The 13,870-nt window shown below is 37.0% G+C and overlaps 1 protein-coding gene across 1 annotated transcript; it reads left to right on the top strand.

Annotated features, from left to right (window-relative positions):
* Nucleotides 1-1,410: 1,410 nt before the first annotated feature.
* Nucleotides 1,411-13,665, top strand: LOC143039993 (charged multivesicular body protein 1a-like). The gene is made up of 5 exons (XM_076210515.1): nucleotides 1,411-1,541; nucleotides 3,395-3,468; nucleotides 5,582-5,724; nucleotides 8,792-8,948; nucleotides 12,366-13,665. Exons 1-5 carry the CDS (start codon nucleotides 1,505-1,507, stop codon nucleotides 12,582-12,584), a joined length of 630 nt encoding a protein of 209 aa, XP_076066630.1. The 5' UTR covers nucleotides 1,411-1,504; the 3' UTR covers nucleotides 12,585-13,665.
* Nucleotides 13,666-13,870: the final 205 nt, after the last annotated feature.

The following is a 13,870-nucleotide window of genomic DNA, read 5'->3' as shown; positions in this document are numbered from 1 at the left end:
ATTAAGTTGCCAGAAGCACCGGTCTTCAAGACGCAACCTGAAGAGCAGCTTTTCTATCCTTCTGGGAGTGGAGCGGGGGAGGACTAGAGGTTCACATGCTGTCACCTTTTTATACCACCCCGCTCGTTGGGAGATGTCAGTGAGAACTTTGCCCGTGGCGGCTACCTAGGCATGTAAGGGTTCTGCTCAGGAGGTATGGGCAGAAAACTTGGACGTCGAGGCTTACATCATTATTTGTAAGGGTATTCTTTTTTTTGGGATATTTATTAATCAAGATGTCAACCAACAATGTTAGGAAAGGAGTCGGAGGCTAAGTTGACAAAATCGTAGGGACGTCAGAAAGATGGAAGAAAATAGTAGTAGGTAAACTGAAATAAAAAAGATGCAGTAGGAGAGAAATTTGGAAATTAAACTAATTTCAGTAGGAGATAAAGTGTGTATACTGTAGGTGTTTGTGCGTGTAGTTGTTTCTTTTTTGCAATCCGCTTATCTGGCCGAGTAATCCATTCTCCATGAGGAACGCCAAGGCAGGAACTGGTTTTTCCCACAAATCCTTCATAGAGTATACTGTATATTGTTGTTGGTGTGCATGATTGTACAATGCAGTTTTACATAATGTGTTGTATAGGATGGAGTGAGGTGTTACATCCAGCAATGCTGTCATCTTCTGGTAACTTACTAGCCAAAAAAAGGGCAGGATTGGTGCCGCATAAATGTAATGCTCCTTGCCCCATTACAGAGCCACCCATGCGGGTTGTGACGGCTTCCAGAGATCGTCATCTCATGCATCATTTCCGAAGGACTTGTTTTTAACTGGGGGAATGAATATATTGTTCGTTGGTGGATGAAATGCTTGCCAGCGACTGAATATAATGTCAGTCTCAGTCGCTGTTTCATTCTTGGCATCGACTCTTGGATGGGAGTCGATCTCTGCGGAACAACTTTGAGGTGAAAATGCAGCAGTTGGTCTTCCTTTAGACTGCTTCTTAATCCCGCTTCGATATCATAAGGCGGACTGGGTTACAAGACCTTGAAACGGAGTTCATGGCAGATAGGGAAAAACCTCTCTCTCTACTTCATTAGGATGATGTCATTGTTATCATGATTAATAGTGATAGTATGATGTAGAAGTAATGAAAAAAGTATGATGGAAAAAGAGTCTTTCATTCTTGGTGGATAACAAAAGGAAAAAAACGCCGAAGGTCAGAAAAGGATAAATTTTGGGTGTGGTTGGAATGCGTAGGAACACATTTCAAAATTCCCGCAACAAATGTAACCATATGATTACCGATCCAACAACTAATATTCAGAGAAGAGAAAATAGAATCCAATACTACACTTGAGTGTCTAATATACATACATTTTGGTATTATAAAGAATTTGAATACTCTACGAATGATTGATGCTCTGCTTTTTGTTGTTTATTATCAATAGGGTTAAATCTTATACATTAGTGGAACCATTGTGATTGTGATTCACACAGTATCTTACGAAAATCTTCAAGATGTCTTGGTTTGGGGGTTCTGACAGAAAATTGGAAGGTACGCATATCGATATAGAGTTTTTAGTGAACTTGAAAGACATACTGTACAAGCTAATTGCTCGTGCTGAGACATTGATGTTAGATGATCCACGTTTGAAGATTACTTCGTTTGATATCTTATTATGTCATGCACCAGTGTCTGGGGGTGTCAGGTAAAAATGGCACAACAAAACTGGCACAGGAAAAATCGGCATAGCTAGTAATGAGAGAGATCTGAAATATATATATTACGCTATTTATTGCCGCCTTTATTTCATAGCTTCTTGGGTTATGCCAATTTTTCCTGGTAGGCAAACAAAGATTTTCATTAATTTTGCTATTGTTATTGTAAAAACCATTTTACCATGAATTGTAAGTAAAATATTGAAAACACCTTGCAGGTTATTTCATTTTTCAGAATATGCATTCCTATAGTTTTCTTGATAATTTGAATAAGTCTAACATTTGTTTCCATTGAAAATTACTAAATTTGTATCAACTAAAATCAACACTGTTTTGATTAATTTAAAAACAACAGTGAATAAAATCACTCCATAAGAAGGGACACCCTTTATATGTACAATCTCCTTTGCCTCATTTGTTATTACAGTACCAAATATATAAGTACGTATACCAAGGGCTCTTTCCCTCTTATCAAGGAGGTAGCCAAAGTCAAAAGGCATAATTTCACTCCCACCTATTTCATACCCACCTGTCATCTCTGCACATCATGGATGACAGGTTATCCGTGCATCTTGCCCCTAGTCCTGAGTCAGAAGTAATGCAGCAAGACACAGCACATCCAAACCAAGGCAGCTTCATTTAAGTATCAGTCTTGGAGACCAAATTGAGGATATAGGTGAGATATTTGAGCAAAATAAATGACAGTTGATAGGAACAAATAACAGACACATTCATAATAGCAAGAAAAATATTGAAGATATAAAATCATCCTACTCTAACCAGATCTAATCAAATTAAACCTAATATGACCAATAGGGTGTGTTTAAACAAATGTCAGATTTGATCATATCAGTAAAGTATTACACAAATATTTTGTTCACCCTGGCCTATCCTATTATGACCTTCTCTTACTGATTTGCTGTGTTTAATTGTATGTTGGTAATAATGAATTTTGTTTAAATAAATGTTGGATTTGAATATAGAAAACTATTATAGAAATATGTTTTTCACCCTGTCCTAACCTTTTATGACCTTACCTTACTGAATGCTGTGTTTAAACACATGTTGGTGATAATGAAATGACATTCCTCTTGACACCACCATCATCCTCACCACAATTCAATGCTAATTTCTTCCATGATACTTTCTGTGTACTGTCACACCCTTCCTTTCACTTTCCTCCTGTATACCATTTCTGGTAAACATTCCTATTCTCCTTTATTTTCTCAAATAACATTCCCCACATAGCTAAACTGTTTCCTGGATATCAACATCATTAGTTGTTCCTGTCTGTAACAATTCCTCTTGCTGCCCACAGTATCCTCCTCCTCCAGAACCATGTCTTTGCAGTATCTATATTCTTTCTCATATTCTTGTTTATCATTGAGCTTTTAGATATTCTTGCATTTCATTGAGATTTAAGATATTCTTGCTTATCATTGAGTTTTTAAGTGTTTTTGCTTATTGACCTTTTAGATATTCTTGCTTATCATTGAGCTTTTAAAACTATATCTTAACAGATGATTTAGTTTAGTTTAGTTGTCATACAAAACATATACTCTGACCTTAATTCTCATATCCATTTCCATATTTGTTAATATACTTTTAGTTCTTCAGAAGCTGTTCTTACAGCAATGTAAACCCTAATCTTTCTGCCATTTCCATTTTGACTATCACTTCTTCAACCAGATACTGTCTTCCAATTGAAGTTCTGCAGCAAGCAGATGGAGCGGCTTTCCAAGAAAGCAGAGAAGGATCAGAAGGTAGACTCATTAGTACATGTTGTGTTCCTCTCTCTTGTTGTCAGCTAGTTGTTTGATAGTGTTTGTACTATAATAGTGCATTTTTGTAGTCATATAGTCTGATGTGAAAGTTTGCTTATGAATAGATGAACCTTAAACAAATATTGAATTTTTGTACATGTATATGTCTTTGGCTGAAATTGTCTAAAAATTAAAAAGTGAAGATTCTGTCAAGAGCCATTAGATTTTTTTTTATTATTATTGAATGATATACCAACTGAGTTGATTTATTGCAATATGCAATAAAATTTGGCAGTATGTAATAATGCTATCATTTTCATTTGTCTAGTTCATTCTTCCCAAATGAGATACGAGGGACGTTCAATAAGTAATGCCCCTCACCCATTTCCCATAGCTATAGAGTAATGAAACTTGGCACATTCATTAGTCTTTCTCTACATAGGAACCACCCAGAGGTACACAATTCTCCCATTGTTTGATGCAGCTCTGGAGACCATTTTTGTAGAACACCCCAGTTTGGTCCTCCAACCATGACGTGACTTCAGAAATCAAGGCTGCATCATCTAGGAAACGCTTTCCTTTCAAAAACAACTTCATGGCTGGGAAAAGGTGAAAGTCAGAGGGTGCAAGGTCAGGAGAGTAGGGGGGATGGGGGAGAATTTCATAGCCACATGCCCGTGCTTCTGATCTGCCGACATGCGAGTTGTGGACCGGAGCGTTGTCCTGCAGGAGGAGGACACCTTTGCTGATCTTACCCTGCCTTTTGATTTTGATAGTTTCTCTTAATTTCCTCAAAAGTGAAGCATAATAGGCTCCTGTAATTGTGGTACCCTTTGCCAGGAAATCTGTCATCACTACTCCATCCTGGTCCCAGAAGACTGTGAGCATGACCTTGCCAGCGGAGGGCTGCACCCTTGCCTTCTTTGGAGGTGGTGAATCTAAGTGCTTCCACTGCATTGACTGGGCTTTGGTCTCTGGATCATAGTGATGGACCCAGCTTTCATCCTGTGTAATCAGTCTTTTGAAAAACTTTGACTCATCTTCTTGGCACATCTCCAAATTCATCCTCGAGCACACGACGCGTTCTTGCTTCTGGAAAGGTGTGAGCAACCTGGGGATCCATCTGGCAGACACCTTATGCATATACAAATGATCATGAATGACTGTTTCTACAGAACCTGTACTAATCTTGAACTCTTGGGCTATTTGGCGAATAGTAATGCGTCGATCTTCCAAAATGGCAGCCTCAACTTGACAGACAGATGCCTCATCAATGGCAGAAGGGGGGCGACCAGGTCTGGGAGCTGTTTCCACAGAGTTCCGGCCATGTTTGAATTCACGATGCCAGCGTTTTACAAGGTCATAGGATGGGGCATCATCACCATAAGTTTCTTTCATTTCATCAAAAGTCTCCCGTGGTGTGCGTCCTTTCAAATATAAAAACCGGATCACAGCTCGGCATTCAATAGGCTCCATTTCACACCTGACTCAGTTCAAACACCTGTAAATAAAAAACCACAATAGTTCTAAGCTCTTATTTTCCACATAACCCATAGAGATATAAACCACTGCACATGCAAAATTTCAGCTAGATTGGACAACTGGAAGGGGGTAAGGGGGATTACTTATTGAACGCCCCTCATATAATTTAAGTAAAGTACCAAGTTCATTAAGATAAAGTGATGGTCAGTCTTTTAAACAGTATTGTATTATATATATATGAAGAAAGGAAAAACTAGTTCAAAGAAAAATAAATAAAAGAGATTATGAATTGTAGTTTGTCAACCAATACGAGCACTTCTACCCTTGGAGACATTTTGCGAAAGAAGTGAAAGGAGGAATAACAGTGATGAGTATTCTCTTTTGAGTGAAGATTAGTCTTCAATTGTGAAGGAATGCTGTGTGACTGGTCTGTAGAGATAGTGCTTATATCATTGAAATATTAATTGCATAATATATCTGGGAAAAGGCTGGAAATGTAGAAATCTTTAGTGTGGATGTTTGGAGTTACAAGTGATCAGAGAGGAAGCATTGTATTAGAAAGTATTTCAAAAGTGATGTATTACATATGCTGTTGAAATTGAATGTAATTTATTAATTTATTACTCGACAGGTGCAAGAAGCCAAAATCAAGAAAGCCCTCTCACAAGGAAATGTAGAAGGAGCTCGAATATATGCAGAAAATGCTATCAGGAAGAAGAATGAAAGCTTGTCTTACTTAAGAATGGCATCAAAAGTAGATGCTGTACAGTCAAGGTGAAGTAGGCAATAGTATTGTGTTGAATGATTAATTGGTTTATTTATTTGTTATTTTGTTGTCCCAAATATCATTATTAACCACTTCAGTATGATAATGCCGACATAGGCATCATGAGGTGTGAGTGGGTACACAAGGATGCTGCCGTCAGCATCTTGATTATATATATATATTTTTTATAGTTGTAAATGACTTACCCCCGAATTCTGTGAATTGGTTTGATCATGTTTTCTGTGTTTATTATTACGTACATACATATACCAAAGGCTTTTTCCCCCTTACACAGGGGCTACCCAAAAAGAAAAAGGTATAGAAATCACTCACACCCATTCCATCCCTTACATATTCCACTCCCCTCCACCCTCCTCCTTCCCTCTCATCTTGGCACCTCCTGGATGACGGGTCATCCCTGCATCCTGTCCCTGCAAATAAAGGTCCTTGAAAACTGACATAGCACTTGTGGCTGATTCTAAGGAGAGACTGAAAGGTTGTGTGAAAGAAGAAAATTACAAGTGAATGTGGGCCAAGGTAAAACAGTGAGATGTACAAGAAATGATATATAAGGTGGCAGATTATATGAGAATGTGAAGGGTGAAATTCTGGAGAAAGTAGCGAGTTTTGATTATTTGCTTCTCGTTAAATCCTGGCAGCACTTGGATGGTTTGGGCATATGTAAAGTATGAATGAAGAAAGAGTAAAAAAATAGTGTAGAAGGTAGAGATGGACAAACTTGAAGGGAAAGCCAAGAATGTGGTAGATGAATGGGGTAAATATGGAGTTTCTGTTGAATGGCAATGGGAAATGGCAAGAGATAGCTGTGAGTGGAGAATGGTTGATATGGCTTGAAGGGATTTCTCTTTATCTTTAATTTTATATATTTATGAGTAGAGGAGGAGGGAATGTTGGTATGTGGAGGTGCTTTATTTTGCTACATTGCTTCTGAGTCTAGCAGTGGGTAAGGGCAGGCAAGGCCTTCATTCAGAAGGTAAGATAAAAGGGGAAAACAAATGGTGTAGAATGGATGAAAGGTGGGTGCATACCTTGGCTGGCTGCCTCCCTTATAAGGGTGAAAAAGGCTTTTGAATTGTGTGTATTTTTACCTAACTGTATCATACGGGAAGGGAGCTATGCTCACGGTGACCCGTCTTTGTATCTTTCAGCATCAAGTTTTTTCTCAAAATCTTGAATAGTGTTTGCACACAGTGTTTCCTTATCTAATTTATTCCAGGTATCCACCACTCTATGTGGGGATTTTTTTTTTTTTTTTTTTTGTCTTGTTTTTCCATTGTCCCATTTTAATAAATCATCTCTATCTAGGATTTCCATTCCTTTCATAATTCTATAAATAGTCAGTAGATCTCCTCTCTTCTTTGTTCCAGAGTTGGTAGTTCCAATTTGGACAATCTTTGTTCATATGTTAATTTGGAGAGAGTTGGTGCCAACTTTGTCATTGCTCTTTGTATTCTTTCTTATTTCTATACATTCTTCTTAGTACTGGGTGTCCATAGTGTTGCTGTGTACTCCAGTTTTGGTCTTATTAATGTAAATAATATTTTTTTAATAATTTCCTAATCCAAATAGTCAAATGTCACTTTCATTGACCTTAATAGGTTGAAGGTTTCTCCGACTATTTTATTGATATGTTTGTCTGGTGTCATGTCTTTGCTGATTATTACTCCAGGGTCTCTTTCAGAGTTCATTCTTTTTACCTCACCAATTTTATAATTTCTTGATATTCTATTTTTACTTTTTTCCAAACTCCATTATACTACACTTCTTGATATTGAAGTTTACTTCCCACTTTTGAGTCCATTTCCAGATTTTGTCTAGGTCTAACTGTAATGATTCACAATCCTCCTCTGTTCTTACTTTCTGTAGTATTTTTGCATCATCTATGAAGAAATTCATATAACACTCCACTCTTTCATCCATGTCATTTATATATATGGCAAACATGATTGGAGCCAATACCAAACCTTGCGGGACACCATTTATCATTTCTTCCCAATTCGAGTATTTGTCTCTAATTACTACCCTCATTTTTCTCCCAGTCAGGAAATCTTCCATCCATTTAATTAATTTTCCTTTGATACCACCTATTGATTCAATTTTTCTTATTAGTTTTTTGTGTTGTAATTTATCAAATGCTTTTTGTAGGCCTAGAAAGGCACAGTCCACCCATCCATCCCTTTCTTGTATTATTTCTCTTGGTCTCGAATAGAAGCAGATCACGTTTGTTGTACATGATCTTCCTTGTATAAATCCAGATTGATTTGGTATTTTTTTCTTCCAGATGTTTAACCCATTTACTTTTGATAACTTTTTCATATATATTTTGCTATTTTGCTTGTAAGGGAGACTGGTCTGAAGTTGGTTGGATTTTCCTTGTTCCCTCCTTTATATATTGGTACAATATTTGCATTTTTCCAGTCCTGTGGTACCTTTCCTTCTTTGAGTGAGTATTTAATTATATTGTATATTTTGTCCATCAACTCCTCTATGCATTCTTTCAATATCCAATTTGCAATTCCATCCAGACCATGTGATTTTCTGACATCAAGGTTTTTTATTCAATCTCTGATTTCCTTCTGTGTTACAGTTATTTCCTTCATTGTGTGTTTGAATGATATTTTGATGCAGCCCAAAGGGATTTCTCCCAGTCTTCTCTTTTTCTGCATGAGGGGATGGAGAGGTGGGGTTGCTGATTAAATGAAGCAGCCCTGCTGTGGATGTGCTGTGTCTTGCTGCATTGTTTCTGACCTAGGGCAATGGAAGTGATGCTGGGATGACCCATCATCCAGGAGGAGCCAAGAAAAGAGGGAGGGAGGGGTGGTGAATGGGAGTGGAGTATGTGGAGATGAAATTGGTGGGAGTGGATTTATGCCTTTTGACTTTGACAACCTCCCTTGTAAGGGGAAAAAAGCTCTTGGTATATGTATGTATGTATGTATATGTATATATATATATATATATATATATATATATATATATATATATATGTATGTATGTATGTATATGTATATATAAAGGTAACAGTTGTCCTTATTGAAAATTTTATTTTTCCAGGGTACAGTCCACTATGGCCATGAAAGGGATTACCAAGAACATGGGTTCAGTGGTTAAGGCTCTTGATTCTGCACTAAATGCCATGGATCTTCATAAAGTGTCAACAGTTATGGATAAGTTTGAACAACAGTTTGAAGATCTTGATGTCAGAACTAATGTAAGTAACATCAAGTATGTAACAGTAGTCTGGCTAAAGTAATGGGATTTCAACATCCTCTTTTACATTTGCAGTTAACGATAATTGTGGTATATGTATGTATATATAAATATATATATTATATATATAAGGTAAACGTCGACTTACGATGGCCGCGACTTACGATTGTTCGACTTTACGATGACGACGACGACGATATGATAATTTAACCCCTTCCATACGGTGCCGCACACATAGGCGTCATGAGGAGCAAGTGGATTCGCGACACTGCTATATCGGCGTCTTGATTATATTTATTGTAGTCGCCCCTGTGTTTTTACATTCTCTCAAATGATTCATTCTCTGTGGTTTTCAAAATTCGCGGGTGAAAGAGAGAACGATCGATATAAGCGGTGACTATATTTTATGATGCGAGTATTATTACGTCACGTCGTACGGCTGGCATTGGCTGCTGCCCGCGAGATTTAAGTTCCGTACTGAAAATACATATTATAGTGTTTGAATATGGTAAAAAGGATAAAAATAATTAAATAAACTACTGTACATGTTTAATATGCTATATTCAGTATCTGGTGGTTAATATACAGGTAGGCTAGGTACAGTGACCACGGAACAGTGGGGATCGACTTACGATGAGATCGTCTTACGATGGCTCTATCGAAACCTAATGCCATCGTAAGTCGACGTTTACCTGTATATATATATATATATACACACATGAACTTCTTTGCTGACAATGCCAAATTACTCAAGAGAGTAAGAACAGAAGAAGATTGCGGATCGCTACAAGAAGACCTAGACAAAATATGGAAATAGAGTCAGATATGTGAGATGAACTTCAACATTAAGAAATGTAGCATAATGGAATTTAGAAAAAGCAAAAAAAGAGTATCGGGTCAATATAAAATTGGAAACAAGGAAATCAAAAAGGTTGATTCAGAAAGGGACCTGGGAGTGATCATCTCAGGTGACTTGACACCTGATAAACATGTCAATAAATTATTTGGAGAGACTTTTAACTTATTAAGATCAATGAAAGTGGCCTTCGAGTACATGGATGAAGAAATGGTTAAAAAAAATAGTGGTTACACTAATAAGACCTAAACTAGAATATGTTGCAACACTATGGGCACCTATCACAAAAAAGAACATAAGAAAATTAGAAAGAACCCAAAGAGCAACAACCAAAATGGCACCTACACTATCAAATGTGGCATACAAACAAAGATTGGAGAAATTACATCTATCAACACTGGAAATTCTCGATAGAGACAACTTATTAAAATGGGACAGAAGAGAAACAAGAGCACACAAAAAGAAGCTAATGAAGGAGAGCTACAGAAGAGACCTGAAAAAGAATAGCTTCCCACATAGAGTGAATGATGTCTGGAACAAACTAAAAAGAGAAACAGTGAGTGCCAAAACTATACACGATTTTAAGAATAAACTGGATACGGAGAGATACGAAAACGGGTCACTACAAGCATAGCTCTCATCCCATAAAATACAACTAGGTAAATACATGCATAGATATATGTGTGTGTGTGTATTTATCTAGTTGTATCTTATGGGAAGGGGAGCTGCGATCGTGGTGTCCCTCCTTTTATATCTCACAGTGTCTAGTTTGCTCTTAAATTCATGTATGGTTTTTGCACACACTATTGTTTTGTCCAGTTTGTTCCAAGTAATTTATCTTTTTTTTTTTTTTTTTTTTTTTTTTTTTTTTTTTTTTTTTTTTTTTTTTTTTTTTTTTTTTTTTCTCAGATCTTTTCTATACCTATCCTTTTTGAGTTTTTTTCCATGCCCTCCTGTGTTTCTCTTGTCCCAATTTAGTGAGTGTTAATTAAGTGAACTTCAAAACTTCAAACCGTATAACATTCAGTGATGTCAGCTGTTGTTAACACTGTTGTTATTCAAAGAATTGCACATTGATGACCAACTAAACAACAACAACAAAGTGCCCCAGCAGCAAACAACTCAGATGCCTACAACTTCCGTCTGCATCACATAACACATCCGTACAAAAACACATTCACACTTAGATCCTAAAGCAAGCAGTCTAAGAAGGACTACCAAACTCTCTACTCCAGTAAACCTCTCAAAATATTAGCCCAACAGAAGAATCCCTTACAAGAAAAGCAAGAACCATACTTGCATGACAGCATCCAGGTCACCATCTGGCAGTAAGACAATACCAGCAAAGAATGACTCTGGCCACAGAAACAAACTGCCCCAGATGCAACCCTCACACAGAAAATACAGAACACATTATCATATTCTGCCCCTCCCTAGCCATATTTAGTCAACAACACAATAATTCTTCCTTGAGTGACTTATTGGCTAATCCAGTGGTTTTGTTGGTTACCTGGGAACCATAGGTCTCCTATTAGAGAAACCTGGAGCACCAAATTAGTTAATTAGAAAAATAATTGACACATTGGCTGTATGAGGAGTGTCTGTCAAGAGGGAATGCAAAAGATAGAACTGAATGGATGTGAATATTTGTAAATGGATGAACAAAGACATAGCCTGAATAATCTCTCTCTCTCTCTATATATATATATATATATATATATGCAATAAAAACACTAGGTACATGTGTTCACAAATGCATAAGTAACTACTAGGAAAAGTAAACTAACGAAGCAGAGCGCTTTCGTATAATTACATCTTCAGTGCTGTATTAGCACTGAAGATGTAATTATATGAATGCGCTCTGCTTCATTAGTTTACTTTTCCTAGTGGTTACTTACACACACACACACACACATATATATATATATATAAGTGGATGTGGAGAGTGGGTTGCCATATATTAATGTGATGGTGGTAAACCAGCTTTGGCTGTTGGGCCCTGCTTTGGAAGTGTTGTGTCTTACTGGATTGCCTTAGACCCAAGTGGTGTAGTAGGGAGCAGGGGTGACTTTTCATTTATGAGTTGCTATGATGGGAAGGGTGAGCAATGGGTTTAGATAGGTATGGAGTTGTTGTAGGGTGGGTATATTCTTTGACTAAGCCATGCCCATTTCAAGGGAGGAAAAGGCGTTTTGATTCATATGTATGTGAAGATTTTCCTCCATTCCTTCAGTACTTTAACCACTTCCATACGGTGCCGCCTACGTAGGCGGCATGAGGAGCAAGTAGGTACTCGCTGATGCCGAAGTCGCCATCTTGATTATATTTATTGTAGTTGTACCTACGTAATTTTCATTCTCTCTAAACTGGCTTCATCAGTTTTCTATGGTTATCAAAATACACGGGTGAAAGAGAACGGACAATTTAGCACAGACTTTATTTTTTATAATGCGATTATTATTTTGAGACATCGCACGTCTGTCAGCTAATGCTGCCAGACGTGCGATGTGCCCCGGAGGGAAGAGGTTAATGTCTTCATATTTACCTTTTTTTTTTTTTCAGGTTCTTGAAGAAAGTATGGGGGCTGCAACTACACTGACTACCCCCAAGGAAGCTGTGGATTCCCTTATCCAACAAGTTGCTGATGAAGCAGGCCTTGAAGTCATGGACCAGCTCAATGCTCAAAGTGTCCCTTCTGGAACACTGGCATCTACTGTTGGCGAGAGGTCACAAGACAAGGAGGACCAACTTACCAGAAGGCTTGCTGCCCTTCGTGAATAAAGAATCGAAGTGTGATGCAGACCAATCCCACTAGGACAGGGCAGCCATAATTTTGAAGAGTAAATCACACAAATTGCTGCTTTAGTGTCCTCAACTCCTCAGTGCAGACACTATGCCTTTGGTGCGCAAGTGGATATGCAGAATGTTTTCATAATATTGTTTTGCAAGCAGAGTGCATATTCATGACAATTCTGTCCTGTATTTTCCTTATTTGTTTGTCTATGTAACAACAGTGACTTCTTTCCAAACTGTTTTAAGCAGATTTATTGGAATCGTCATAGGAATAATTATTTTGGGATACATAATAATGTATTACAACTTTATTGTGTGATGTCATGTATCAGATTCTCAACAAATTTACATAGTTGAACCTCATAGAGCAGTAATTTGGTGCATTCTGAAAATGGAATTTTTATTATGAATATTTATTTTTGCCATGGAAGTTAATACTGAAATGGAAGATTTTTTTTTTTTTTTTTTTTTTTTTCATAAATAAATAGATAAATAAAGAAATAAATGTGGGTGTGCTTTAAACTGGCATCCCACAATATATAAGGGGGAAAGGGCCTTTGGTGTGTATGTATATATACACACACACATATATAAGTTGCTACATTGTTTTAATGTACTTGTATAGCTTTATGCCCTAAACAGAGGTAAATGATAAGTTTACTTAAGTTATTTCTAAGTTTGAATGTTGAATGTTTATAAAAATAGTACAGTAATTTTAGCAACATGTCATTACCAGGTCTTGACAGATAGTTGATTTTTCACACAAAGTGCTTGCATAGGTCACACCATTTTGAAAGGTGTTGTAGGCTTCTATATTTTGTTCTTTATTTATCTTGCCAATAGTTGCTTTCTATTTGTTGTTTGTAACCTGATGTTGAGCATAATTCTCATTATCCAAAAAATTTCCCAGATATTGTGAAATACTGCCTGAATAGTTTTAAAAACTGCAACATTAGGGCCATGTTGAAACTGGGAAGAAATCATAATGTTGATCTTAAGTGCACTTTATCACACACTTGAAATATGTATATAAATGGCCAATGCTGAAATAAATTTTCCTATTAAAACACTGGGTACTTTGTACAGACTGAAATACCAACAAGTAATATAATTTATGGAAGCTGTGAAATGAGTATTGTTATATATATATATATATATATAGATAGATAGATAGACAGGAGTATGCCAGAGGACTGGAAGAGTGTATGTGCAGTTCCACTATACAAAGAAGATGGAGACATATAAATGAAATAGCTTTAGGGGGATCAGTCTAT

Source organism: Oratosquilla oratoria, chromosome 2 (assembly GCF_046742065.1).
Source record: "Oratosquilla oratoria isolate Oo_2021 chromosome 2, ASM4674206v1, whole genome shotgun sequence".
NCBI classification, from domain to species: domain Eukaryota; kingdom Metazoa; phylum Arthropoda; class Malacostraca; order Stomatopoda; family Squillidae; genus Oratosquilla; species Oratosquilla oratoria.
The sequence above is the reverse complement of the archived record's forward strand: the minus strand, read 5'-3'. Positions and strand labels throughout refer to the sequence as shown.